Source organism: Ovis aries, chromosome 2 (genome assembly GCF_016772045.2).
Source record: "Ovis aries strain OAR_USU_Benz2616 breed Rambouillet chromosome 2, ARS-UI_Ramb_v3.0, whole genome shotgun sequence".
NCBI lineage: Eukaryota > Metazoa > Chordata > Mammalia > Artiodactyla > Bovidae > Ovis > Ovis aries.
This window is the reverse complement of record NC_056055.1, coordinates 247238895-247265182: the sequence shown is the minus strand read 5'-3', so window position 1 is coordinate 247265182 and position 26288 is coordinate 247238895. Positions and strand designations below refer to the sequence as shown.

Below are 26288 nucleotides of genomic sequence, written 5' to 3'. Positions count from 1 at the left end.
GCCCTCAGTAACCGAGACAACGGGACACAGGGCACCCTGTCCCCAGCTAAGGGGCCGGAGCATGAGTTACGTGCATCTGGCGTGGGACATGCAGAGACGCCTGAGGCCACGGGCTCTGTTCCACCAGGCAAAGCACGCGGCCTCCCCAGAGAACGGGGCAGCCCCTGCCACCTCATGGCTGCCAAGAAGAGACAAGGGCCCCTCAGAGGCCCACGGCCGGGGCAGGGAGCACTGCTCGGGCCCGAGGCACCACGAGGGCGGTGGGAACGCTCAGGCTGTCAACAACACAGGCTGGTTCCTCGGTCTAAACAGCTGAGCGGCTGAGGTCATGATGGGTGGAGAGCCGCCAGCGCCTCTCTAACAATGAAGACTGCCGTCTCCAGAGCAGCCTTCTACCTCACGGGGAAACGGGAGGGAAGGAGAAGCTCACTCTGCTGGAGGCCAGGAAGGGCGAGAGCACAATGGCTCTGCTGCCTAAACTGAGTGCAGCTGCCGCGGGTGGGCTGGACTCAGCCTCCCCACCTGTCAGCACCTGCCCCATGGACGGGAGACTCTCACTAGAAGACGGGGCCCAAAGGCGTGAAACCATGTCAATCTAATCGAGGAGCTGAGCACATTCCATCTCTCAGCTGGCTTCTGAAAGCAAGACAGAACGACTGACCACTCTCTGCCCTCCCAGGGATACCTAACCGCTCCCAGTATACACACGGGGGAGGGCACCTGGGTTACTTCCTGGGCTACCTTTCTCCTCAGCCGACCTCCCCAGATAAACAAGCCCTCTCCCCGCACAGTCGCCAGAGCCTCACTCACTGGAAACGGGCAGCAAGTCCAGTCTGCACTTACGGATACCAGCCCATGGTCCTGCCCTCCAGCCGCGACACCTCACCGGGAACAGCCTGTCTGCTCTGGCCCTGACCCAGGGCCCCCCACCCAAGGGAACAGTCTTGCAAGCTGGGGCTATGCTGAAGCAGAAGCTTTGACAGTCTGGCCTCTCCCGCTCCCTGCTCCCGCTCTGGCCCAAGGCCAATCCTAGGATGCGGCCCTCGGCGGGATTTGAGACTGCTCTGGAGAAAGCTGTGTCTACCACTTCCTCCTGAGTGACTCCAAAGAGGCAAACGTTCCTACTTCAATAAAGCTGCCTGGGGTCCAGCGCTAGTTCTGGAACAGACTCCGGCGCACCAGGGCCCGGGCCGGGTACGCACGTGTTCAGCACGTAGAGCACGGTGTGCACGATGTACGGGATCAGGTGGATGTTGCTCTCCCGGCCGCCCCCGCCCGTGTCCGCGCTGAAGGACTGCTCCATGGCAAAGCGCAAGAAGAGCAGCTTGATGTCATGGATGTTGAGCTGGTACGTGGGCTCCCGCTGGCCCGTGCACTCCTGGAGGTAAGTGTTGTGCCTGGGAGAAGGGGACAGAGGGCGAAGTGGAAGCCAGCTTCACGGCGAAGACCCGCTGGGAAGGCAGAGCCCCCGCTGGCCGGATGGGTGCAAAGGTTACGCGACGGACAGGGAACGACAGGGAGAGTAGAGAACGGGGCAGGGCTGGGGCACGAGCACGGCGCCCTTTCATTTCTGCTCTCACTAAATGAGACGTTCTCCAAGCTGTGATGAGAACGCACTGGTCTGGGGACCCACTCCTTGATAGACTAACGTCACAGAACGTACTGTGCCCACAACTGGAAGTACATTTCGGAAGAAGAAAAGTACGGCTTATCCACTCTGCCAAGGTGACCTATCCATAAGGATCATCCATGAAGAACCTCCGTGAAGAAGAAAAAAGGCTTCTCTGCATTAATGCACCTCACCACCTCCCTGGGCTCTGCCCGACCAGCTCTGGGCCTGGGTTTCTGACACACGGACAGCAGCTCAATGTGGCCCAGTGGGACCTGCATCATCATCACTGCCGAGTGCCTGGTCCCTGAGCTCAACAACAGGACTCAGGACGCGCACCACTGTCCTAGGCACCTGTTTAAGGGACGAGGACCTCAAAGAGGGCTCTGCTGCTCCACTCTGGATTTTAGGACAAGAGCAGCTTTGAAAGGAGACCAATGTTGCCCGAGCTGTTAAGCTATTTTCATTATTTAAACCTCAGAGGAACGGAAGTCAACTCTGGGAAATTCTGGCCTCGAGGATCAAGTCAGGGATCCTGTGTCTTGAGTCCTAAGATCAGGAAAGAAGGGCAGGCAGCAGAAAACCAGAGATTCCTCCCGGGGCCCAAGCGCTGAGGATGCAGGGTCCTCCCAGCAGAGTCACCCCTGCTCCAGGCAGCTCCCGTGAGCAAGTGAGGATGGACGTGGGTCTCCGATGACAGGGCTGAGCTGATGGCTGATCTTTCTCCATCTCCTGGGAAACCCCCTCCACCTTTTTTTGGCCACACCACACAGCGTGTGGGATCTCTGTACCCCAACCAGGGACTGAACCTGTGCCCTTGGCAGTGAAAGCACAGACCCTAACCACTGGACCACCAGGGAGGTCCCGACCTCCTCTTTCCGACCACGCCCCATGCTCCACACTCACCTCGCCAGGCAGGTGGCAAAAGCTGACTCGGGGACGTGGGGCCCCCAGACTGGAAGGAGCCCGTTGCACTTGGTGTTGGCGTTCTGCAGGGCGGCGCTTTCCCACTCTTCCCGGCCTCGAGCCAGCCTGGATTGGGAGGAGAACAGGGACAAGTGACTACCGACTCTACAAAGGAGCAGCCACTTGTGACCACAAGATGGTGAATGCCGGCCCCACAGCCTCCGGTAGGCAAGCCTGCTCTCACCAGCCCTGGGCCAAAAGTCAAGTGCATTTTCCCAGGAATGGTTCTGGGGCCTATAAGGCTAAAGGCGGGACACCCTACTTCCCAAAGCCTAAGGAACAGAATTAAAACTTCAGGGCTGGCAGCCCCAGCCCCTCCCAGGCCGGGGCCTCCCGCAAGCTGCCTGCTGCGTGAAGGCCCCAGGTCTGGGAAGAAGTACACGTGGGGGGGCCTGTGGGGGCTGCCCCCCAGGGAGCAGGCCCACCTGACGGCCGCCAGGTGGCAATCGTAATGCACGATGTTGAAGTGGGACACGGTGCTGTAGCCCTGCTGCTTCCGGGGCTTGTTCTCCATCTCTTCCAAGGCCACCCGCTTGGTGAAGGTGTAAATGCCCAGGACCTTAGTGGGCTGCAAGGACAAGGAAAGAGGAAGAGAGGTGAGAAGCTCCACGGCAGGCTCTGGAAGGAGGGGAAGCAGAGCAGAGGGAACCCCGGGGCTATATGCCTACGAGGGGCTGCGCTCACTAGCATGGGACAGTCAGCCCTGCAGTCACTTGGTCAGCACTCGGCGGGGCACTGCCCCGGTGAGATGAGGGCTGTGGGGAGTGACCAAAATAAGGTGGGTGCTGTGCGGACAGAGGGGCAGAAAGGCAACACGGAGCGTCCTTTCCTTTTTGCTGCATTCACCTCCCTTCCTGGTAAGTCGCTTGTTTTTCAAAACTGACCAGAAAGCCCCACGGAGCCTGTGTCACCCCGGGACTTACGGGCCTTGAGCCCCGGCTGCCTGCCAGTCAGCAGGCTGGGGAGCGAGGAAGTCAACTCGAGCTGGAGAGGAAAAGGGCACCCCTGAGGCCTCAGGGCAGCAAACTGGCCACCTGCTGCTCTGCTCCCGGGCGGTAAAGCGAGTCTGGTGGCGCCGAGAAAGCTGAGGTCCTGACCTTCTTGCCAGGTTACCTGAACAGGGGCAGCATGGTGTCTTTTAACAGCCCCGGCTCTGAACTGGCCTAGAACTCTGCCTTTGCTACGGGTACTGTTTTCTCATCCACAGATGAGGGCTCTTCATTACACGTTTAAAGATAAAGTTACTCAGCTGACATAAAGGCTCTGGGCACAGGGCCTGACTCAATGAGCGGTGCTGCTGCGGACGGTTCAGATCAGTCCGCCTGCCGCCTCTGAAGAGGACGGCTGGTCCTCAGACGTGAGCCCCGGCGGGGCCCGGCAGCGCACCTGGAACTTGTAGCCCTCCCTGCAGATGCAGCATGTGAGGCCAGGCTCCTCGATCAGCTCCTCCATCTGCTTCAGCAGTGCCGTCTTCGTCACCACCTGGCCCTTCTCGTTGGTCTGCAAGGGGGGCCCAGGGGGCGGGTCAGACAGGGCTGCCGCCCACCCTCCCCACGGGCCCAGGACACGCGGGCACACGCTGACCCTCCATATATGGGGAAAGGACAGCTGCACTGAAAGGAAACCTCTTCGCGTGGCTTCTAATGAGGGTGCAAACCCAGATCCGCCTGCTCTTCTCTCCCCACAGGAACCAGGGAAGCAGAGGAAACCATCCGGCTGGAACCCTGGCCAGTGGCCGCCTGCCACCAAAAAGGCCCCCTCTTTGTGCCAGCAAGACCAGGCCTCGGCTGCTGAGGGCTGCAGCGCATGTTACTGTTCCCACGAGAGTTTTAAATCTGCTGACAGAATTCGCCGGCTGGAGACAGCCTCACAGGGTTGCAGCCTCCTCCAAGGGGGCAGTGAGGAGAGCCCAGAGCCCCTGTGTCACCCAGACCTGGGTTCAAACGCCCACCAGCCGCGTATTAGCTATGAGCCGTGGCCTGCTTACTGCACCTCTCAGCCCCAACGAGTTCATCTGAAAAATGGGTACAATGTCAACCTCACAGACCCACACGGGGGCTTACACCACATCTTACAACGGCCATCCCCGTCTCTAAAGTCGCTGTAAATCTGAGCCGCCTGGCCTCTGCAGCACAGTGCAGAGCAGTGAGAGCCACATCTCTAAGCAAAGCGTCCGGCACGGCGCCCCACCCCCCAGCCGCATCTTCAGCACGCCCAACCCCAGCTCCTAGAGCGCCCGTCAACAGGCGGGGCCCGGGCGGGCGGTACCGTCATGCCCAGCGTGCCCAGCGCCTTCTGCCGCATGGCCATGGCCAGGCGCTTCTTCTCGGCCCGGGTCTCCCTGCGGGCCGCGTCGATCTTCCTATTCACATCCGGGTGCTCCCGCAACGCCTCCAGCAGGTTCTCGGCCAGGGTCCCGATGCCCTCGTCGCTGGACACCTGCTCCAGTTTGTGCAGGCTTGTGATGGAGTCGGTTCCAATCAGAACCTGCCAAGACAGGACCAGAGAGCTGACGGCCAAGTACACAGGCAAGTGTTCTCCTCAGGAGCTTCAAGGTTGGAGAAGAACAAGCACGATGTGCTCAGTCTCACGCCGTCTGCTTGGTTTCCATCGGATCCTTTGATCTTACACTTCGAGAGATTTGGACATGGAGGTTAGACTCTGCCACCGACCCGAGCAGTCACCACGCTCTGCAGTCCTCGATACCCCCACCTACAAAATGGGGGCAGGCCAGGGTCGCTGTGACGACTAAATCAGGTAAAGCACCCAGCACAGCAAACGTGAACGGGGCTCAGGTCAGACGCTCCAGAGAAGCGGCATCTGACAAGGCCTCAGCGGTGAACTCAGCAACCGCACCAAGGAGGGCTGGCCCCGCCGCTGACGGGGGCTGTGCTGCGTGCTGCATCCGGGCCCCCAGGCCCACCAAACCCAGGAGCACAGGCGTTTTCTCAACTGGAGTATTCCAGACGCACAAGCACACGTGGGAGTAGGGAAGAGAAAGAGCCTAGAAACAAACGCAAACCGAAAGACCCCGGGCTTAACAACGCTGGCAGCTGCTACGCGGCAGCAGCCCACTCCCCACAGGGGTGTGAGCGCGTCGCCCCGCCAAGGGCAGACGGGTCTGCTCGCTGTGAGGCCTTGGCACTCCCCAGGTCACCAATCACTACAGAGCCGACACTCAACTGAAATCTAAGTCAACCTGTGACATGGAAGTTCAGCAATCCACTCGAGTCACTAGCTCATCAATCGAGCTTCACAGCAGGTACGTACGTGTCCACTTTGTTCTTCAGCACAACGACGTTAGCTCATGTCTCAACAACTCTGAAGGCTGAGCTCGTAGCTGAACAGCCTACTGAATGGTACATGCGGGCTGTCTGCTGTGCAAGTGTGCGTGCACACCCATGCACGTGATGCCCCTGCCCGCCCGAAGCTTACACTCTGGTCAGGAGGGCAGACCACACGCTAATAATCGAGCGTCACGGACTCCCCTCCCTTCACTCACTTCCAAACCCCAGAGTTCTCGTCAATTTCAATGGCACCCCCACCCCCCGCTGCCCAGTCCAGACACTGAGCAGAGTTCCTGATTCACCCAGCTGCTTCACTGCCCACATGCAGTCAATCTCCAAACCCCATTTACTCTGCCCCCCAGATCTCCGTGGAATCCATTCACTGTCCACCTCACTAACCGGAGCTCAGCCGCCAGGGGCTCTCATCCAGCCTCTGATAAACTGTCCTTCCCGCCCCCACATCACCGCCCTGCCATTCGTCCTCCAGGGAACAGCCAGGGGCACCACCCTTGGGAGGCACCACACACTGCTCTCCTTGGGGAACGCGATGTGGACCCATGCTGATGTCTCCAGCGCCAACTCTTGCCAGGCCTCCCCCAACTGGAACTGCTCTCAGTTCCTGGAACGTTTCTAGCTCTCTCACCTCTGAGCCTTTGCAGGCATTATATTCTCCTCTTAGAAATCCCCTTTCCTTTGACCCCTTCCCCACTACATATTTACCTCTGATACCGGTATTTGCTCTGATACCCTATGTCCTGGGCTCTATCTTCCACCAGAGAGCAAGCTCTGGAGGACTCACACAGGGAATGTTTCTTTTGCTAACACTGCTTCAGCCTAGCACAGCTCAGGTACATGACAGGCACTACACACACTCGTGGTGGAAGAAAAGTGAGTGGTCAAGAGCAGGAATGTCAAGCATCTACCTAGATGAAGCCTTACTTTAAAAAAGAATCCAATTAGTAACTTAAGAATAAGCCTGGAATCCACTGACCAGAGTTCCCAAGTCAACGTGTTGCCACTGGTCAAATTACAATTCTATCCCTTGATTTATCCACATTCAAAATAACGATGCTACAAAGATGCGAGGAAAACGATGGAAACGATTATGCAGGAAGAATTATCCATAAAGATGCACTGATTATGACTATTACTACTGAACTGAAGAAAAGTTGAAACCAATGGCTATTTGAGCGAGACGTATGGAAGATCTTTGTTGTGGCCAATTAACCACATTTTTAGAATGAGTTTTCAGAAAACATCACTAAATGAGAATGTGGAAACAACACAACAAAAAGGCAGCCCTGAGGACTCTCAAAACCCAACAACAAAAAACAGACGCTGCTTCTAGAAGTGGGGCAAAAATAGGGAAATGCTGGTCCTGAAGATGGATGGAGGCCTGGAAAGACGCGCAGGGAGCATCACCAGCCGCCAGAGAAACACAGATTAGACCATGAGACGCCGCCCTCCGTCTGTCGGCATGGCTGAAACAAAGAGCAGTGCAGCCCCAGATGCTGGCGAGGATCGATAGAGCAGGGCCGCTGAGACCCTGCCGAGGGGCGGGCAGAGCAGCGCAGCCCCTCCAGACAACAGTCTGGCAGCTACCTGTAGAATGAAATAATGCAACCGCTACGCAAGCCGATGGAGCTGCAGTCCTGGGCACCTAACCCAGAGAAATGAACACTTACGCACACGAAAGCCTGCACATGAAGCCAGCCCACTGTATTCACAATTGCCTCAGAATGGCAACGACCCTTTAGTTGGTGACGGGTAAACAGGTCACGGGGCGTCCGCACCGGGGACTACTCAGTAACGAGAAGCAACAGACCCCTGGCACACACGGCAGTCAGGATGAACGCCAGACAGCTGTGCTGAGTGACAAAGGCCAAAGCCACACGCTGCTTAATCCCGCTCTGTGCTCAGCATTCTAGACAGGACAGATCTAGGGAGATGGGGGCCAGGCCAGCGGCTGCCTGGAGAGGCGGGTGCGGCTGGGAAGGGCCACAGGAGGGAGCCCTGCGGTGGCGGCGTGGACGCCGACGCCCGGGCTGTGACGACTTGCTACGGTTTTGCAAGATGCGGTACTGAGAGAAGCTAAGTAAAGGCGGCACGTGACGTCTCTGATAGTTCTCAACAACTGCACCTGAATCTAGTTATCTCACAATAATAGGCCAACTAAAGTGATCCAGACTGGCCACCTGTCTGGGTCAATTACTGTCTGTGAGAGTAACAGGTATCTCGACCCAGTGACTATCAGGAATGAGCAACACGGCGCACAGGGTGCGCCTCCCTACGAACCGAGCTTCTGGCTGCCAGCACAGAGCAGAAGCTGGCGGTGATGGTGTTACAGACGTCCCGGGGGCTGTGGCCAGGAGTCAGCTTTCACCCCCCTGGCCAGCCACACCCTCACAAACGCTGCTCAGCTGAGCCAGGAGGTAACGAAGGCCCACGTAAGAATGAGCTGAATGAGGAAAACACAAATGTAACTTAATCTTCTCTGCACACAGAGAGATGAGCCAGGTGACTTCTGAGAGTCCATCTACTCTGGGACTCTCATACATTAGGGCAGTTCCCAGCTGAAGGCTAATCAAGGCAGTCACCTTCACTCAGTCGTGGGAGATGAGCAGAGAGGGTGTGGTTCCCTCACACGCCATGTCCTGCTCCAGAATAAGGCCCCGTGCATGTTGGCCACTCACCTGGGTGGCAGGGTGCTGGATGGCCAGCCCCCGAAGAAGCCTCAAGATGAACGGCAGGGCTGGGCGAGACAAAAACTTTTTCCAGACGTCAGCATCCAGACTGCAAAGCAGAGAGAGGCTCATGAGCAGGCCAGAGAGGCAAAGGCCACCCAGAAACCGGCCGGTGACTCTGGCTTGTTTAGACATGACCACACCTTCAAGCATACCGTCAGGAGTCACAGCAGACCACCCAGCCCAGCTGAGAACCCGGGAGAAGTAAGTGCCTGAGGGGCTTCCCTGACGGGCCAGCAGCTAAGACACTGAGCTCCCCGAGCAGGGGGCCCAAGAGTCATAGCAGACCACCCAGCCCAGCTGAGAACCAGGGAGAAGTCAGTGCCTGAGGGGCTTCCCTGACGGGCCAGCGGCTAAGGCGCTAAGCTCCCCGAGCAGGAGCCCAGGTTCGACCCCTGGTCAGGGAGCTAGATCCCACATGCAGCAACTAAAGATCTTGCACACTGCAGCTAACACCCAGCACAGCCAAATAAAAAGTCTTTAAAAAAGAAATGAGTACTTGAAATACAAGCCAACAAACTGCCATCCTTTCCCACAGCCCCAAGGGCTGCATGGTCACCAGAAGGAGAGGGCGACCCCGAGGAAGGCTGAGGGATGCCCAGATGACGGAGGAGAGAAGGAAGCAGGAGAGGGGAGGTGGGCGCGCTGCTTACTTCTTGGCACTGGGGATGTGCTTCTTCATGTAGTCCAGGGCACTCTGGGTGATTCCCTTCTGCAGAATCAGGTCCTTCAGTTGATGTCCATTACTGTTGTTCTTGATGCCAGCTGCAATTTTACAGAAGCAGTCCAGGAAGACCTTATCGTCGCCACTGTGATCTTCATCATACCTGGAGGAAAGAGCGAAGGCCCTCAGAGTGCGAAAGGAGTAACAGAAGCCGATCATGTCATCCTCCTGGCTCACAGGCCTCGAAGCCCTACAGCCCCAACTCCTGAGCCTAACAGAAGACCTTCCCACCTGCCTCCTGCCATGCTGCCTCTTCCCTGCCACGCTCCTAGAATTCCCAACCTTCTCTCCCGTTCTCTGCTTTTACACACCTGAGTCCCTCCAACCAGCTCGCCTTCTCTGCCTCACCAGCTGCTGCTTTAACACAATATATTTTCATTTTCTGCCTCCCCAGTTAGGCCAATCCCCTAGAAGGCCAGACTGGTACACAAAAGTCTAACAGAAACTCAGGTGATTCTTCCTTAGTCTCCCAGAACTGGTTCAGGGCTTTCCCGGCAACTCTCAGTTAGCTGTCTGAATCTAAGCCACGTACTTATCAAAGCTGCAGTAGGGTTTGAACCGCTCCACCAAGATCTGCATTTTCTCTACCTCCCCGAAAGAAAGGTACGGGATGATGCGAAGCAGGCCCTGGAGCACGCTAGGGTTGGAGCGGACAAAGGTGCTGTTGATCTGGTCCAAGAGCATCACAAGCTGATCTTTGTCACCCGTCAGGAGGAGGTTGCCCTACAAGAAGAAAGGATGGAAGGCCTGTTAATACGGCCGGGACTTTGGCTGCAGCCAACAGCTGGCCCTGAAAGGTTATCCACTTCCATCAGAGCCCCCAGAAGTAGCCTCAGAAGAGCAGTGTCTCAGCACTTCCTGGGGAATAATCAACAGTGTGAGCTCCACCTCAAAAATTGGTTTCTAAGTTTCAGCGCTGGTTCTATTATTAGTGGTCAAATATTCCCATACAGGTGGTCAAAATACACCAACACAGGCTTTCCCTTCCCCCAGACAATGTAGGCTCCCTGGTATTCATTTGGCCCTAGCTCTAGCCAAAACATCAGCACCAACAAGACCACGGGAACACACAGGTGCACCAAGTGGAGAGAAACTGAACTGGGAGTTGGAGACCTGAGTTCTAGGCGTCTAACTATACATTATGATACCAACTGTATGATACCAAACGGCTCGCTTCATTTCTCTAGGCCTGGAGCATCCTCAACTGTGAAATGAGGCACTGCACTAAGGCCCCTGTCAATCAGCTGGACCAGCCACTTTGTTTCCTCTGAATCCGTGGACTTCAGGCTTCGATGCAATGACGTCACCATCAGGAATGGCTGCCATTCCTACCAGCTGCGAAGGTTCAATAGCTCCTGGCTGACACAGCTAGACCCAGGTAAGCCAGTGGCTGGCAACGAGACGGTGCCTGTGGATGGACAAACCGGCCCCACCCACCTTGTCCTCGCTCAGGGGCTCGGCGTTGGACTCGTCCAGGATGATCTCCATGATGCTCAGCACCTGCTCGGCCACCGCGGCACCGCCACTGTCCTTGCTCTCCTGCTCCGCCACCAGCGCCTGCGGGAGGGGGCCAGTCACATGCGGCGGCCACGGCTACGCCCCGCTAACGGGGCCCCTCCTCCAGGGCGCTCTTCATGGCCTCGTGCTCCGACAAGCTGTGCACACACCTCGCACGCATGTGTGTGCACGTGTGTGTGCGTGCATGGGCATGCGTGGGGAGACAGACACAGTGTGTGTTTCTGAGGACAGTGGAAACAACATTTTGGTGTCTTTCTGGTCACCCCAAGTGTGTGTGTGGTTTCTTTCTGGTTGCCCCGTGTGTGTGTGTGTGCGCGTGTGTGCATGTGAATGTGTGTGTTGCTGCATGTGTGTGTTTGGGGTGTGTGTGTGTGGTTTCTTTCTGGTTGCCCCGTGTGTGTGTGTGTGTGTGTGTGTGTGTGTGTGTGTGCGGGCGTCGCTGCGTATGTGTGTCGCTGCGTGTGTGTGTGTGGTTTCTTTCTGGTCTCCCTAAGGTGAATGGCACCAATTTTCCACTGGGGTGCAGTCAGGACTGCTGCAGGGACTAACTTCCTCCTGCTTCTGAGTTCAGGAAAGAAGCAAGGATGCTCCTGTGTGCTGTGGCGGCAGCAGGGGTGAGCCAGCAGGGGGATAAGGGGCAGCCTGCATAATTCAAGCCTCTGTGCCCATCGGTCAGACAGATGCCACGTTTGCAAAGGTCACCAATCCGTATCATCTGGGGCAGGGTGGGATGTCTTCCCCCACCCCTGCTTATCCCTCAGCTTCTGCAGCCCGCACTCTACCAGGTTGAGGGTCCCCAGCATGACGTTCAAGGTGTTCATCTCCAGCTTGACCAGCTGCTGCCGGTTGACTTTCACCTTCACGCAGTAACTGAACAACTTCAGCAGCACCTGACAAGAGAAGCCAGTCGGAACCCGTGAGAGCACCCAACGATGAAGGGGCGGGGACGAGCGGGAAAGAGATACCCTAAGAAGGGCAGAGGGGCCGTGCCACCACCAGCAGACACTCCTGAAATACACAGGAGGGTGAGGTTTCTTGAGGGCGACACGACACGGCGGCACTTAGACGGCAGAGTTCTCCAGCAGTAGCTCCCATGGGCTGGGTCTGTCTCTACCCCTCTCAGACAGGGCAGTGACACCAATTCCTAGTGGAATAGGCAATGCTCGGTTGCCTTGGACGAAACTCCAGTACTAACTCAGACCCTAAACTGACAGTAAACAAAAAGATCCTAAAGCTCGTGACCCACGGGAGCTCTGAACCAGGTATCTCATCTAAGGCACGGGTATAATAATTAATGTACGTTCTCACGTCCCCTGGAGGCGGAAAATAATAGTGCAAGATGCAAGGTGCCTTTAGAATCGCCTGCTTCTCACGAGACAGCTGGATGGATGACCAGACAAAATCCTTCCAATTAGTTACTCACAAAATCCACTTCAACAATGAGAACGTGAGGGATGACTGCCACAAGTGCAGTTCTGGGTGGACAGACAGCTGGACGCTGGTGTCCACAGGGGACTGGAGAAGCGAGCAGAAGGCTTGCTCTCACACTGGTGTTCCGGAGGAGTGGCCAGGAAGAGAGCCCTGGGGGAAGGGCCCTGAGGCATGGAGGGCCCGGGCAACGGCCAGGTTGGTCCCTGGCATGCACCGGTCCATGGCACCATGCTGCCCCCTAGGGCTAAATGGCAGCGGCCGGCCTGTCCATGGGGGCCCCTCCAGAAGAGGAGGGCTGGTCCTGTCTTGCTGCCTCCGACTCACCGTTAGAAGATGGCGTCCCTGCTTGAAATCTTTGATCCCTGCCAGTCTGTTAAGCATGCACTCCAGGCCCCCACACTGGGCCATCACACCAGCCATCTTGTACACTTCTTCTTCATCCTCTTCTTCATCTGAGAGAGAAGGAAAGCCAAGCGGAAACGGAGGTGAAGCCCGGAATAAAGCGCAGCCCTCGTCCAGGTGACAGCTCCTCTTTTCCAATAAAGGGGGCCAGTATCGGGTATTAAACTATACTGTCTTGCTCCTGATGGCTCTTTTTTTTAAATTTCAAGTTAATTAAAACTGCTTATTCAAATATGTGAAAATATAAGCACTACAACCACCTTTAAAAAAAGCCCTAAATAAATAATCCTGAGCTTCTTTGGTGCTAATTTCATTTCCTCCCTAAGTTCCCACCCACCCTCAATACCAGAGGTATCCAAACGAGGCTGTAAATGACTGTATTCTTCCTCAGAGAAGAAACAATGCCCCCACTTCTGAAGAGAATTCCGAGAGTACCTGCTCCGAATACCCCTGAAGCCTCAGAACGTGAACTGCCACTGATCCCAAACCTCAGACCCGATGTGCAGCAGCGTCTGTGGAAGGCTGTACCTGTGGTGGAGTCCAGGGACTCGATAAACTCCTCGGTGGCATCGCCCAGCAGCCCCCGCATCCGATAAACAATCCTCATGGGCTCTCCCTAAGAGGAGGAGGTTGGAGAAAGACTTGTAAACAGGCCCAGAAAATGCAAAGGACCCAACACCTGGTCTGCTTAATTTAACGAACACTTCAGCAGTATAGACAACTCCAATTCTTCGTGAGGTCTTAACCACAGAATATAGAATCCTAATGCCCTACAACTCACTTAGGGGAAAGGAAGCTCATTTTATGTAGGGTCTACCATAAGCCTAGAATTGTGTAAAGCACTTTATAGACACTACTTCATTTAGTTTCATTAAATACATATAATAGCTGTTAACAACTGTGATTTATTGTTTTACTCTGTGTTGCCCCAGAAAAACATCTATTTCTGCTTTATTGACTATGCCAAAGCCTTTGACTGTGTGGATCACAAGAAACTGTGGAAAATACTGAAAGAGATGGGAATACCAGACCACCTGACCTGCCTCTTCAGAAACCTATATGCAGGTCAGGAACCAACAGTTAGAACTGGACATGGAACAACAGACTGGTTCCAAATAGGAAAAGGAGTACGTCAAGGCTGTATATTGTCACCCTGCTTATTTAACTTCTATGCAGAGTACATCATGAGAAATCCTGGGCTGGAGGAAGCACAAGCTGGAATCAAGATTTCTGGGAGAAATATCAATAACCTCAGATATGCAGATGACACCACCCTTATGGCAGAAAGTGAAGAGGAACTAAAAAGCCTCTTGATGAAAGTGAAAGAGGAGAGTGAAAAAGTTGGCTTAAAGCTCGACATTTAGAAAACGAAGATCATGGCATCTGGTCCCATCACTTCATGAGAAATAGATGGCGAAACAGTGGAAACAGTGTCAGACTTTATTTTGGGGGGCTCCAAAATCACCGCAGATGGTGACTGCAGCCATGAAATTAAAAGACGCTTACTTCCTGGAAGGAAAGTTATGACCAACCTAGATAGCATGTTGGAAAGCAGAGACATTACTTTGCCAACAAAGATCCGTCTAGTCAAGGCTATGGTTTATCCAGTGGTCATGTATGGATCTGAGAGTTGGACTGTGAAGAAAGCTGAGCGCCGAAGAACTGATGCTTTTGAACTGTGGTGTTGGAGAAGACTCTTGAGAGTCCCTTGGACTGCAAGGAGATCAACCAGTCCATTCTAAAGGTAATCAGTCCTGGGTGTTCTTTGGAAGGACTGATGCTAAAGGTGAAACTCCAGTACTTTGGCCACCTCATTCGAAGAGTTGACTCCCTGGAAAAGACTCTGATGCTGGGAGGGATTGGGGGCAGGAGGAGAAGGGGACGACAGAGGATGAGATTCACGGATGGCATCATCAATGTGATGGACATGAGTCTGAGTGAACTCCGGGAGCTGGTGATGGACAGGGAGGCCTGGCGTGCTGTGGTTCATGGGGTCGCAAAGAGTCAGACACGACTGAGTGACTGAACTGAACTGAAGCCCTATGCTAAGGCTTCCGAGGTGGCGCTAGTGGTAAGAACCTGCCTGCCAAAGCAGGAGACATGAGACAGGGTTCAATCCCTGGGTCAGGAAGGTCCCCTGGAGGAGGGCATGGTATATACCCACTCCAGTATTCTTGCCTGGAGAATCCCACGGACAGGGGAGTCTGGCAGGCTGCAATCCATAGGTTCACAAAGAACTGGACATGACTGAAGCAGCTTAGCAAGTAGACACCCACGCAAGCCCTACACTAATTAGGCACTTCATATTATCCTTTTACACAAGGTTACACAGCTTGTTCAAAGGCATTCAGCTATAAGCCAGGTACTGATTCCAAGCCTATGCCTTGTTCAGAATTATAAAATCTCTCTAATCAACAGGGACCACTACTCAAAGAATCAGGTCAAGGGAAGTCAGTAAGATCAAAAGGCTTTGACTCAAGTCTCAGAAATCAAAACAAGAAAACAGAATACATCCATCTTTGCCTATGGAGATCCTGAGAGCTTCATCTAACCACACAGTAAGGACTGGACTCAAGCAAATCTCAAGCCAGAACCTACAACTTGATAGAATGATTGGAAATAAGTCTTGAATTACAAGATGACAGCAACCTTCCTGAACTGAGGGATCATGAGACTTTACTATCCGCCAGGTACTGACTAGGCACTCCAGCCTATACACTCTTAGGAGTTACCCTCATTTTGGAGGTGAGAAACGGGGGACTGAAGTCACACTCCAGGAAATTAAGGGTGAGCAGGTACCACACTAATCCATGCCGCCTGTCGCTAAGCCATGCTCAGCCTCAGGAGAGAAAATCTTGGAGGGAAAGAACTTGTCGGGCCAGGCCTCAGAGCGTATCTAGCTGTGGAAGCCCAGTGAGAACTGAGAGAGGGAACAGCCACAGACCATGGACAGAAAGAGAGGGACATGGGACACAGGCCCTGGTGAGCGGCTGGAGAGGTGGGCTATTTATCAGGAAATAAGGGGGAAGTAAGGAGAGAAACTCATGAAAGCCAGGGTGAAAGGCTGCTCCCAACTCTGGACTTCGCCACAAGAAACCCTTGGTGGATGAAGCATTAACATGAGAAACAAATGATCCCCAACTTCCTGCCTCCTGGTTCAAAATGGGAGGCTGCCCATGCGTATTCTTTGGGTCCGACACCACCATTTACAAGGGTGCCCGTAGAAGCTTGGTCTTAATTTTTAGGTGCATCAGGGACTAAACCTGCACCACTCTGTTTTGAGGCTGAAATGTCAGTGGCAAGATGCAGTGGATGGAGAAGTCTTCTGTGGATTTATCTGTGCTATATCCACTCAACGGGCAGTAGACCAACAATACACAATGACCAGGATTCCCAGCACAGTGGGAGAACAGAACAGAGAAAAGTACAAGTATGTAACAAATGGAAGGCCAAAATGCACTGTTCAGTTCAGTTCAGTCGCTCAGTCCTGTCTGACTCTTTGCGACCCCATGAATCGCAGCACGCCAGGCCTCCCTGTCCATCACCAACTCCAGGAGTTCACTCAGACTCACGTCCATCAAGTCAGTGATGCCATCCAGCCATCTCATCCTCTGTCGTCCCCTTCTCCTCCTGCCCCCAATCCCTCCCAGCATCAGAGTCTTTTCCAATGAGTCAGCTCTTCGCATCAGGTAGCCAATGGAGTTTCAAGCTTTAGCATCAGTCCTTCCAGTGAATATTCAGGACTGATCTCCTTTAGGATGGACTGGTTGGATCTCCTTGCAGTCCAAGGGACTCTCAAGAGTCTTCTCCAACACCACAGTTCAAAAGCATCAATTCTTCAGAGCTCAGCCTTCTTCACAGTCCAACTCTCACATCCATACATGACCACTGGAAAAACCATAGCTTGACTAGACGGACCTCTGTTGGCAAAGTAATGTCTCTGCTTTTCAATATGCTATCTAGGTTGGTTATAACTCTTCTTCCAAGGAGTAAGCGTCTTTTAATTTCATGGCTGCAGTCACCATCTGCAGTGATTTTGGAGCCCAAAAAACATACTGTTAGTAACTACCAATTTAGCTTTTCAGACTCCACAGAAATATTCGAGACTAACGACAGAAAAGTTCACTGTACTTCACTGGTACACTAGTTTGCTGTAATTCAATTAGATGATTCATTTATTAAATATCTCCCTAATAGAAAAAAAGGGAAGAAAGAAAAGGAGAGGAGCGAGACAGGAAATAGAGATGAGACCAAGAAAAGAGGCAGGAGAGGGGAAGAGGACCATCTGACTGTTCCGATCGGACAGACAGAACTGAGGGGCCGGAAGGGCCAACGTGCTGTGCTCCCTTCATTTCCCGTTCTCACTCCTTCAAAACAACTGCCTTTTGAGTCTCAATCCCCAGTTGGTAAAACAGAAACCATGCTATTCGACGCCACGCTGGAACATGTTCTGAAAGGTGGGCAAGTCCATCGAAAGCTGAGACTCAACCTCGGTGCCCACATGGAAAGGGAACCCAACAGCAGGCGCTCCCCGTCACAGGGCTTCCTCACTCTGCTGGCCGCCCGGCTGCGAAGCCAGGGCTGCTCGCCCCTTCCTGCAGCTCCTCGCCCTTCCCCAGGCGGCGGCCCCACGAGGAGGACAAGGCGGCGGCTTTTCCCACGCTAACACGCCCAGGAAGCTCAGGTCCTCAGTGCTGCTGCAAGCTAGCCACGCGACCGCTACCACGTCTGGAAGCCAACCCACACCGCAGGCGAGGAAACGAGCACGCACCTCGTTTGTGGTACACCAGACCTTCTTGTAAACCTCAGCCACAGGGAGGTCCAGACTAATGATTTTATTGTTCACTAGAAGCTGAACGGAAAAGAAGACGAGGACGTTATTCCAAAGAATCGTCATGCAAGCACATTTTAAGATCAAAGGGTGCTTTACCGATTATTGTCTATGCATCACGGACCTACTGACTCTCCCTCTCTAAAAAATGCACGTGTGTGCACATCACACACAATTTTGTGCACAATTTCAGGGGTTCCAAATAGCCTTAACCCAAACCATGGACTCCCTGGCTTAAAGGCCCTGCTGAGCACCTTCTATCCCAAGTCCATTTCAGCTCAGCACCAAAAGGGGCAGCTTTCTCCATTTCACCCAACGCGTTTTTCACCATGTATGTGGTAACAGCAGATCCCAGTGTCGTCTGCCAGAAGGTACCAGGTACAGGGCCAGAACCTGCGCTGGGGCTAATTTGCCAGTATCTGGGGAGCTTGGTTAGCTTGGACTCACTGGAGGCCTCTGCCACAGCAGCAAGAACGACGAAAGCCTGTGCCCTAACAAGCTACAGCCATCTGCTCATTACCACACACCAGGCAGCAGGAAGAGCCCTTTACAGGTGAGGCAGGCAGGCGGGAATCCTGGAGCGGCATTTAAAGACGCCCAGGGCTGCCCAGCCCCTGAGGGAGAGGAAGCCTAACCACGGCAGGGCTGCGCTATGCTCATTACCTCCATCCCGCTGTCATCCTCCAGCAGAGCCACCAAGTCACAGTCCTGGCAGATCTTGTTCTTTATGTCCCGCATGAGGGGCCCGATGCCTGGCTCGTTGCTGCTATACGGGTTCCCAGGCATTCTGCCCTGTAAGAAGTCTTCCTGCTGGGGGTCCTTCTCCAGGGTCACGAAGAACTCAGTGACTTCATTCTCTTCCTGAAGGACAGAGAGAAGGAAGCAGAAGGGAGGGCATGAGCACATGCACAGAGACCACTCACATTCAGACCACACTGCCTCGTTCACAGACACCCAGGGAGGCACACCAGACTCACCCAGCCCCTTATACACTTAAAGACAAAAGGGCAGGAAGCTCAGAGGTGATTCAAAAACCCCAAACATAATTCAAAGAGCCTTAAAGAGCAGGCATCTTCTCTGAAACTCAAGGGTGGGTTAGGAGAAAGCCTAACCAAATACGCAGATGAGGAGTGCCCCACGAAAGCTGGATCACTGACATGAGGGGACGAGGCTCCCCTCCTGCTCGTCCCACGAGACGCTAACCAGCCCAGGGCCAGGTGACTCTGTCACTGGCGGCCCTCTGGTCAAGAAAACGGCCTTCTGTGTATCATGTGATACTCAGGGGTCTCTCATCATTAACTGATGAGACCGATGCTCTCCACCCTTCCTCAGTAACAGAAGGGGATTTATGCAGTTCAGGCTGCAGATACACTTTCACGCGTGCATGCGTGCACAGAATGCGGGCAGGGAAAACAGGAAGAGAGCAAGAAGGCCCATCTGCCCACTCAGGGCTGCTTCTTTCACAGGATCGTGGACGGACAAACACCAGGATTTGGGCAACAGGAGGTTAGACCTGGCTCAAAAGAAAAAGACTGATTTTGACTTTCAACCTAGGAAATGGGACAAGGAACGGCTTTAGATTTCTTCCATCATTAGGATCGGGAAAATCATGAGGTTGCCTCTGCTTTACGGGTGGAGCTTCCTAAAACACTGACTGAACGGGTCACTGCTGGGACGATGACCCACGACTATGATGAACCACCACGGCTTGTGCTCACGGGGTAGATGATGCTGCAGAGCCTCTCGAAGATGAAGACAGGGGTCCGGGAGTCATCCAGATTGTAGCGCTTGGCTGTCTCGATGCACACGGCCATGAAGGCCTTGGTTTCCGATTCTGTACCTGCCGGAAGTCAACGTGGCCAAGTCAGTCAGGCAGGAGCTGCACACACAGAAGCTGAGGTGAGACTCATCACTGACAGATCCTCTCTGCCTGGTGAGTGGCAACATCAGTATTTCAACTGGAAACCTGAAGCTGACGGATTCTTGCACTGAGTCCGCACTCCATCTGAGGCCTTCACACCCAAGGCGACATAGTGCATCACACTTGGCTGTGCACAGGTCCCCTCCCTCTGGGAATCATAACCCTGCATCCTCTTGCCCAAAAGAGGTACTCAAGAACGTGAAACAGTGGTACTAACTGAGCTCCTGTCAAAGCAAAAGGAAGTGACAGTTTTCAGTTTCAAAAAGATTAGGTAGATGGCCCTCCAGAAGCCAAACAGATAACTTCAAGCCACACATTCTTGCAAAGGGTCCAGCTGACAAGGTCACAAACCAGCTCAGCATGGCAGCTAAAAATGGCACCTTCAGAAGGACTTCCATGTCTGGCAATAAAGCAGACTATGTCCCCTGACCTACTTTTCACTCCTCCACTTAAGAACAATTTAAAATAGTGGGGAAAAAATAAAAAGGCATCAGTGGACTGCTACACTGGCAAAGAAAGCCACAGCTCCAAAATTAGGAAAGACCAGGAACCCAGGGAGGTCAGCAAAGCACTCAGGCTATTTTTTGCCATGAGCATTGGTTTTCAAAATCTGCCAGGATTTGAGAGCTGGATACAAAGCCCCAAATCTCCCAAGAGGGAGAATCTGGCAGGAACCACTGCCTACACACACACAGGTCTGGTACCCCGAGAGCTACATCCTTGGGAGAGGTACGGGGTGCTCAGTCGCATCTGACGCTCTGTTACCCTGCAGACTATAGCCCCACCAGGCTCCTCCGTCCGTGGGATTTTCCAGGCAGGAACACCCCAATCCAGGGGATCTTTCCGACCCAAGGATGGAACCCGCACCTTCTGCAATGGCAGGCAGATTCTTTGTCACCATGCCGCCTGGGAAGCCCTCTTTGGTATAAGCATCAATTAAAAATAACTATTCTTTTCTCCCAAGCAAATCAATGAAAGCACACTGTCTTGCCTTAAAATGTAGCACTGAACAGAGGGGAAGAAAAATCTCCTCTGAGCACTCATAACAAGCTGTCCCTCACAGAGGTCTGTGGCTCAAACTATGTAGGAGATCTGAAAACTCTAAGTTCAGAACTTTGTTGAAGGCGGCCCTGGGTTGGCCATGCCCTGAGCTGCTTCACAGAGGCAGCTACAAATCGTCTCCAGAAAAACCCATCTTTGACTCAGGTCCCGAAGAGTTTCCACAAAACACAAGCTCACAGTACCAAAAAAATAAATAAATAAAATGCAAGATTTAAAGCAAAGCACCAAAGGCAAGAGCCAGAATAACAACAGGATCAGATTAATAGATATTTCAAGTTTTAGAATTAGCAGATACGGAAATGTTTGTTATGCTGAAAGACTATACAAGAGAGAAAATGTCTGCAAAAGACTAGACACAATAAAATCTACATAAAATTGCAAGAATTTCATGGGTAGATTAAACAGATAACACACAGTGAAGAAAAAAATAAACTAAATGGTATGTTATAGGATGGAAGACATTATCCAAAATCAACATAAAGATACAATGAGACGGACACTATGAAAGAGGGAGGTGGAGTCCCACAAGGACAAGGAGAGAGAACAGAGTAGAGGCAGCTGAAGCCACAGCAGCCAAGAATCTTCTAGAACCAATGAAGGACACCAGGCTGAGAACTCTTGACCTCTCCCTGCCCTGTGAGCTCAAATACAGAAAGTCCAGGACCTTCCTGGTAGTCCAGTGGCTAAGAACCTGACGGACAGGGCAGGGGTCATGGGTTCAATCCCTGGTCTGGAAGACTCCACATGCCACAGGGCTTAGCCCGTGTGCCCCAACTACTGAAGCCTGTGTGCACTAACGAAGAACCAGCACAGCAAACAATAAATAAGCAAAAAAATTTTTTAAAAACGAGTCCAAATTTACTGAGGCCAGATCTGGAATTTTCCGACTCTAAGCACCAACAGTCTTAAGAAAAATGTCTCCTTTACTCAAGTGTGAGGAGGCGTCTGCTGCCCATGGTCCGGGCCTAAGGAGCCCGGGGACTGGGCCACGCGCCCCGGCGGAGCCAGAAGGGATGCAGCCCGCGGGCCGCCGGCCGGGCTACCTGTGGTCATGTCCTCCAGCATCTCCAGAAGCATGTCCTGCGTCTCATCGACCAGCTTGGTCCTCTGCACCACCAGCTTCCGCAAGCACAGGTATCCGTTCAGCACGGTGCCCACCAGGCGGCTTTTAAAGTGCCTTTTGATGGACTCCACCTCCACAAAGGAGGAAAGTAGGCCTGTGGGGACAGGAGAAGTTGCTACATGAGTTCAGAATGGGAATTAAGCAAAGACGGTCCATGTTTTCAAACGATGACTCGCAACTCAAAAGCAGGGCAACGCTGTCTTTGTGCCTGACATGGAGCAGGTGCTCAATGACATGAACTGGTCAGTAGACAATGGGTGCTCGAAGATGTACCCCGTCCACACGGGAAAAAACACAGAGCTTAAAAGGCGCAGTGTGGTCAACATGAGAGAGAAGAGGTCAACCTCAGCACCCAAGGAATCAAAGGTCAGTCCCCAAACTATCCCCAGGGTGTCCAGTGGAAGGGCCAGGAGGCTCCCTCTACCTGTGAGACTCTTGAGGGCATAGCCCTGCTGCAGATCGGTGCTCAGGGTGGCTTCCTCCAGGGCCAGCAAGCGGGCTATTTCCTAAACAGGAAGACAAGCACGGTCAGCATGACAGCACCACAGGGACACCGGTCAGCTCCCCCACCACCCAGGGACGCTCTTTCACCCTGAACCTTTGCAGAACTCCTTTCTAAGAAGCCAAGGAGAGCTATAAAGATGTTAAGAGACTGCTTACAAATGGAGGACAGTTTAAATGTCCCCAGCAGACTGCTATATCCTCATGAGGAACACAATGAAGTCACAAAAGTACCCCAGGCAGACTTCAGAAATATTCCAGGTTCAGTTTCAGACCGCTGTAATAAAGTGATCATCGCAATAAAGCGAGCCACACAAATCCATCTCTTCCTATGAATATAAAACTTATGTCCACACTCTATTTTAATTCAGTAAGTGTGTGGCACCACTGTATCTAGAAAACAATGTATATACACTTTAATTACAAAATAATGCTGTTGGAAAATGGCTTACTTGACACAACCTTTATTTAAAAAAAGCACAATAAAGTGGGGTATGCCTGCATTTTGAACAAGTATTTCTCCCTGGAGTGAAGACCACCACAAAGTTTATATAGAGAAAGAGAACAAGGAGAGCGGGGCTCGGGAAAGGGGCCCCCTGGGCTGGGCCGGGGCGACACACCTTGGTGATGAGGTTGCCCACGTAGGGCAGGACTCCTCGGGCTGCCAGGTAGACTTTCCAGTGAGCTGAAGTGATGAGCTTCTGGTAGAGAGCCAGGTACTCGGCTGCACACTCGCCAGCAACGCTCAGCTCGTCCAGGTAACTGCCGTGGAGCCGGACGATGGGTGAGCCCACCCGCCCCACAGCCCCGACGGCCCCCTGGCTCTGCCCTCTGCGGTCCTCCACTCCCCCTGCCTCGCTGGGGAGGACCAGGGCTGAGAACACCCCAGAGCCCCACTTGGGAAGTCCTCAGGCCTGGGGAAGGCTCCAGAGCACCCAGCAGGGACTGCAGTGCAACCCACTGTACACGTCTGGCCGATAAAGCACCAACACACGAATGGTGGCTACCAGGGCAGCGAGAGAGTGCTGCGCCTGAAGCGCTCACGAGGCGAGTGGCCGATAACTCGGAATCAGACTGCCTGGGCTGAAGTCTTGCCTCCCTGGGGCTAAGCCAACTAAGCACTCAAAGCCCAGGTGAGCACTACATGAGGCAACGCGTGCCAAGCCTTCGTGAGCTCCTAAGACCTCGAAAGACACTGGCTGCTGACTCTGTCACCACCACCACTGCGGTTATAACCACTGCACGTGGCTGCTCAGCGCGTCTCGGTTTCTGTGGTCTTCCACAAGAAAGGAGGTGGCTACAGCGCAGGCGTGCCTCCCGTCGCCCTGGTCTGTGGACTCCCCTGGGAGAGTGGGAGGGCTCCCTGGATGAAGTCCCGCCACCCTGCGCACCCCGCTCTCAGATGGTACCTAGTGAGGAGGTCTAGGACCTGCTGCTTGCGGCTGGGGATGGTGGCCAGCGCCTCCACAATGGTGCAGGCTGCCTGCCGTGCAGCCTGCGTGGCCGGAGTAAACAGCACCTGCAGGGGTGGGGAGAAGCGCCTGGCTCAGCGGACAGCCTCTCATCCGGCCCCGCCAGGCACAGTCAACTGCCACCCATCCAGGGGAAATCCTCTGAGCTCCTCATGAGCAAAGGGGTAAAGGAAAGATCATCTAACTCAAGATCTGGCTGCTGCAGATGGGCAAGAAGGCCAAGAGTCCCATCTTCATGGAGCTTTTCTCCAACAAGTACTTTGGAGAACTAGGACGACAGAACCAGGAAGAAAGACAGGCAGGTATTCTCCTTAGCAAAGATGTCTATGATTCTATTTTGGAGACAGCTACCTTGGACAGCAAGGAGATCAAACCAGTCAATCCTAAAGGAAACTAACCCTAAATAGTCATTGGAAGGACTGATGTTGAAGCTCCAATACTTTGGCCAGCTGATGGGAAGAGCTGACTCATTGGAAAAGACCCTGATGCTGGGAAACATTGAAGGCAGGAGGAGAAGGGGACGACAGAGGACGAGATGGTTGGATGGCATCACCCACTCAATGGACATGAGTTTGAGCAAGCTCTGGGAGATGGTGGTGGACAGGGGGGCCTGGCGTGCTGCAGTCCATGGGGTGGCAAAGAGTCGGACACAACTGAGCGACTGAACAACAACAACATGCTGAACACTTATGTTGAATGTAGACCGAGTGCTCACGTTATACACCAATGGACAAAGGAATTCTCTAACATATCATCACTTTAATCTTTAAAAACATTAGCTGGAAAAAGGAAAAGGACAGAAGACGTGAAAGGTGGACGGTGAAAGCAGTGCAGGCGCTGAGGCACCGCCCTGCTCAGCGGTCAGGGAGGAGAGCAGAGAGCACGAGCTTGATCACAGGGCAGAGTTCTGATGTGGCCCACCCACCACGTGGGCGGCTGCAACGAGAGCCTCCGCCCCGCAGAAAGGAAGCAAGACTACCAGAGAGAGAGCAGAGGAGGCGTGCGGTGAGGGGCCGGGCGCCCCACCTGGGGCCTGGGCCCAGGGCAGCCTGAGGGGCCACTGACCTGCCGCAGCCAGTTGTTGTGGCCCAGCTTGAGGTCCAGCGGGGAGGCCCGCTTCCCCCGCCGACTCAGGAACTGCTTCCACCGCCACACGTACTTCTCGGTCAAGTAGAGGTGGCGGAGCTCTGACTTGCTGGGAGACTTCCCGTTGCCGTCGATCCCTGGCAGGCAAGGGGGTGCAGGGAGAGGAAAGGGGGAGATGGTGGGGCAGTCGGCCAGGGGCAGGAAGGGCCCACTTCTCAAGTCCCGAAAGACAGACACACCTCGGATGGGAAGACACTTCTTCCAGGCTTCATAGGATGCTTTGGGGTCCCTCTTGAGCCAGAGCTGGGCCTGGGCGTGGATCTCATTGCAGTACGGCCTCACGGTGGTGAGGGCCTCGACAGGGACGTCCTGGAGAAGGAAGGCGGACGGGTGAGCGGGCCCGAGCGCATGCCTGAGCTGCCGCTGCAGCACAGTGGGACCAGAAGGTCAACGTTCACGTCTTCTGTGCCCTGTCCGTGCTCCTTCCAAGCATCTCGGTTCAGTTTAGCAGGAGCAGCACCGTGCTGAGCTTAGGGTCACTGATTTTGCCTGTGCACGATAAGGCCTCCTACAGACGCTCATACAGCTATATAACTAATTCCTATCCCAAGGCTGATCTGTAGTTTCCCCAAACATAAATCTTCAAGGGGTCACTAAGCAGCCTCTAAAATTTACAGAGCCATTACTAATCCCAAGTGGCCTGCATAGGGGAGCCCCCAGTAGGATTCTAAGCCAGCAACTCTCAAACTTTTTGGCCACAGGACCCCATTACGCTCTTGAAAATTAGACCCCAAAGAGTTCTTGTGTATGTAGCTCTATCCATTGATATGGATTTATTAAAAATTAAAGTTTAGCAATTCTTAAAATATTAACTCATTTACAAATAAAAATACATTATCTGTCACCCTAAACAGCGTTTATTTCCGAAAACAAAAATAATCTCAACAAAGAAGCTATACTGCTATACATTTTTAAAATTGTTTAATGACTACCTTAATAAGACAGCTAGATTCTTACATTGCTTCTAAGTTCAAACTGTTGTGATAGATTGTTTTGTTGAAGCACTCAGATGTATACAGTTGGAAAGAAAAAATATTGTAATAGCTTTTTCAATTAATTACAGAATTTTCATTAATACTAAACCAAAATTCAACCAATTGCAGGTTTTTAAAGATTGGTTGCAATGTGGAATCTGAAACCAATCAAAAAACATTTCTTCTCCCATTCCACTAAATTCATCCTACTCACACATGAACGTGCATCGGTCATCTGGAAAATACTGGTTCACAGAACTACACCCATTTCTCTTTGAGTGACAGGCTCGTTTTATTCACTTTTCAAGAAAATCATCGGCTAAATACCTGATTCTGAAGAACCACAATTGGCTCCTTAGCCCTCCTTTCAAGCACAAATGAGGTTCCATGGAAAAGGCAGCCGGTTCAGCCACCCCCCCCCCCCCCCCCCCCACCAGGACTTCTCCCTGGGTACCCTCCACCCTGCGGTGTGCCCGCCTCCCGCGCTGTCTCACTGAATAGTGAACCGACTACTGAACCCCTCGGCAGTGCTTCACCAGGGACGCTCCTGGTGAAGCTGCAGTGAAGAGCATGCCTC

General features: G+C 53.4%; 1 protein-coding gene across 5 annotated transcripts in view; it reads right to left on the bottom strand.

The window, feature by feature from the left end:
• Positions 1 to 26288, bottom strand: part of UBR4 (ubiquitin protein ligase E3 component n-recognin 4) — a 130655-nt gene that overhangs the window by 8034 nt on the left and 96333 nt on the right. For all 5 annotated transcript variants that reach the window (XM_042244749.2, XM_042244752.2, XM_042244751.2 and 2 more), the window contains 21 exons: positions 24917 to 25046; positions 24657 to 24814; positions 23529 to 23638; positions 22740 to 22881; positions 22043 to 22124; positions 21539 to 21712; positions 19231 to 19352; positions 18176 to 18373; positions 17453 to 17533; positions 13210 to 13297; positions 12604 to 12731; positions 11631 to 11738; positions 10768 to 10887; positions 9863 to 10053; positions 9260 to 9433; positions 8556 to 8655; positions 4844 to 5062; positions 3962 to 4075; positions 3001 to 3143; positions 2516 to 2641; positions 1203 to 1397 (listed from right to left, as the gene is read on the bottom strand). In XM_042244749.2, coding sequence (XP_042100683.1) covers positions 1203 to 1397; positions 2516 to 2641; positions 3001 to 3143; positions 3962 to 4075; positions 4844 to 5062; positions 8556 to 8655; positions 9260 to 9433; positions 9863 to 10053; positions 10768 to 10887; positions 11631 to 11738; positions 12604 to 12731; positions 13210 to 13297; positions 17453 to 17533; positions 18176 to 18373; positions 19231 to 19352; positions 21539 to 21712; positions 22043 to 22124; positions 22740 to 22881; positions 23529 to 23638; positions 24657 to 24814; positions 24917 to 25046 — 2903 coding nt within the window. The remainder of the gene's footprint in view (positions 1 to 1202; positions 1398 to 2515; positions 2642 to 3000; positions 3144 to 3961; positions 4076 to 4843; positions 5063 to 8555; positions 8656 to 9259; positions 9434 to 9862; positions 10054 to 10767; positions 10888 to 11630; positions 11739 to 12603; positions 12732 to 13209; positions 13298 to 17452; positions 17534 to 18175; positions 18374 to 19230; positions 19353 to 21538; positions 21713 to 22042; positions 22125 to 22739; positions 22882 to 23528; positions 23639 to 24656; positions 24815 to 24916; positions 25047 to 26288) is intronic.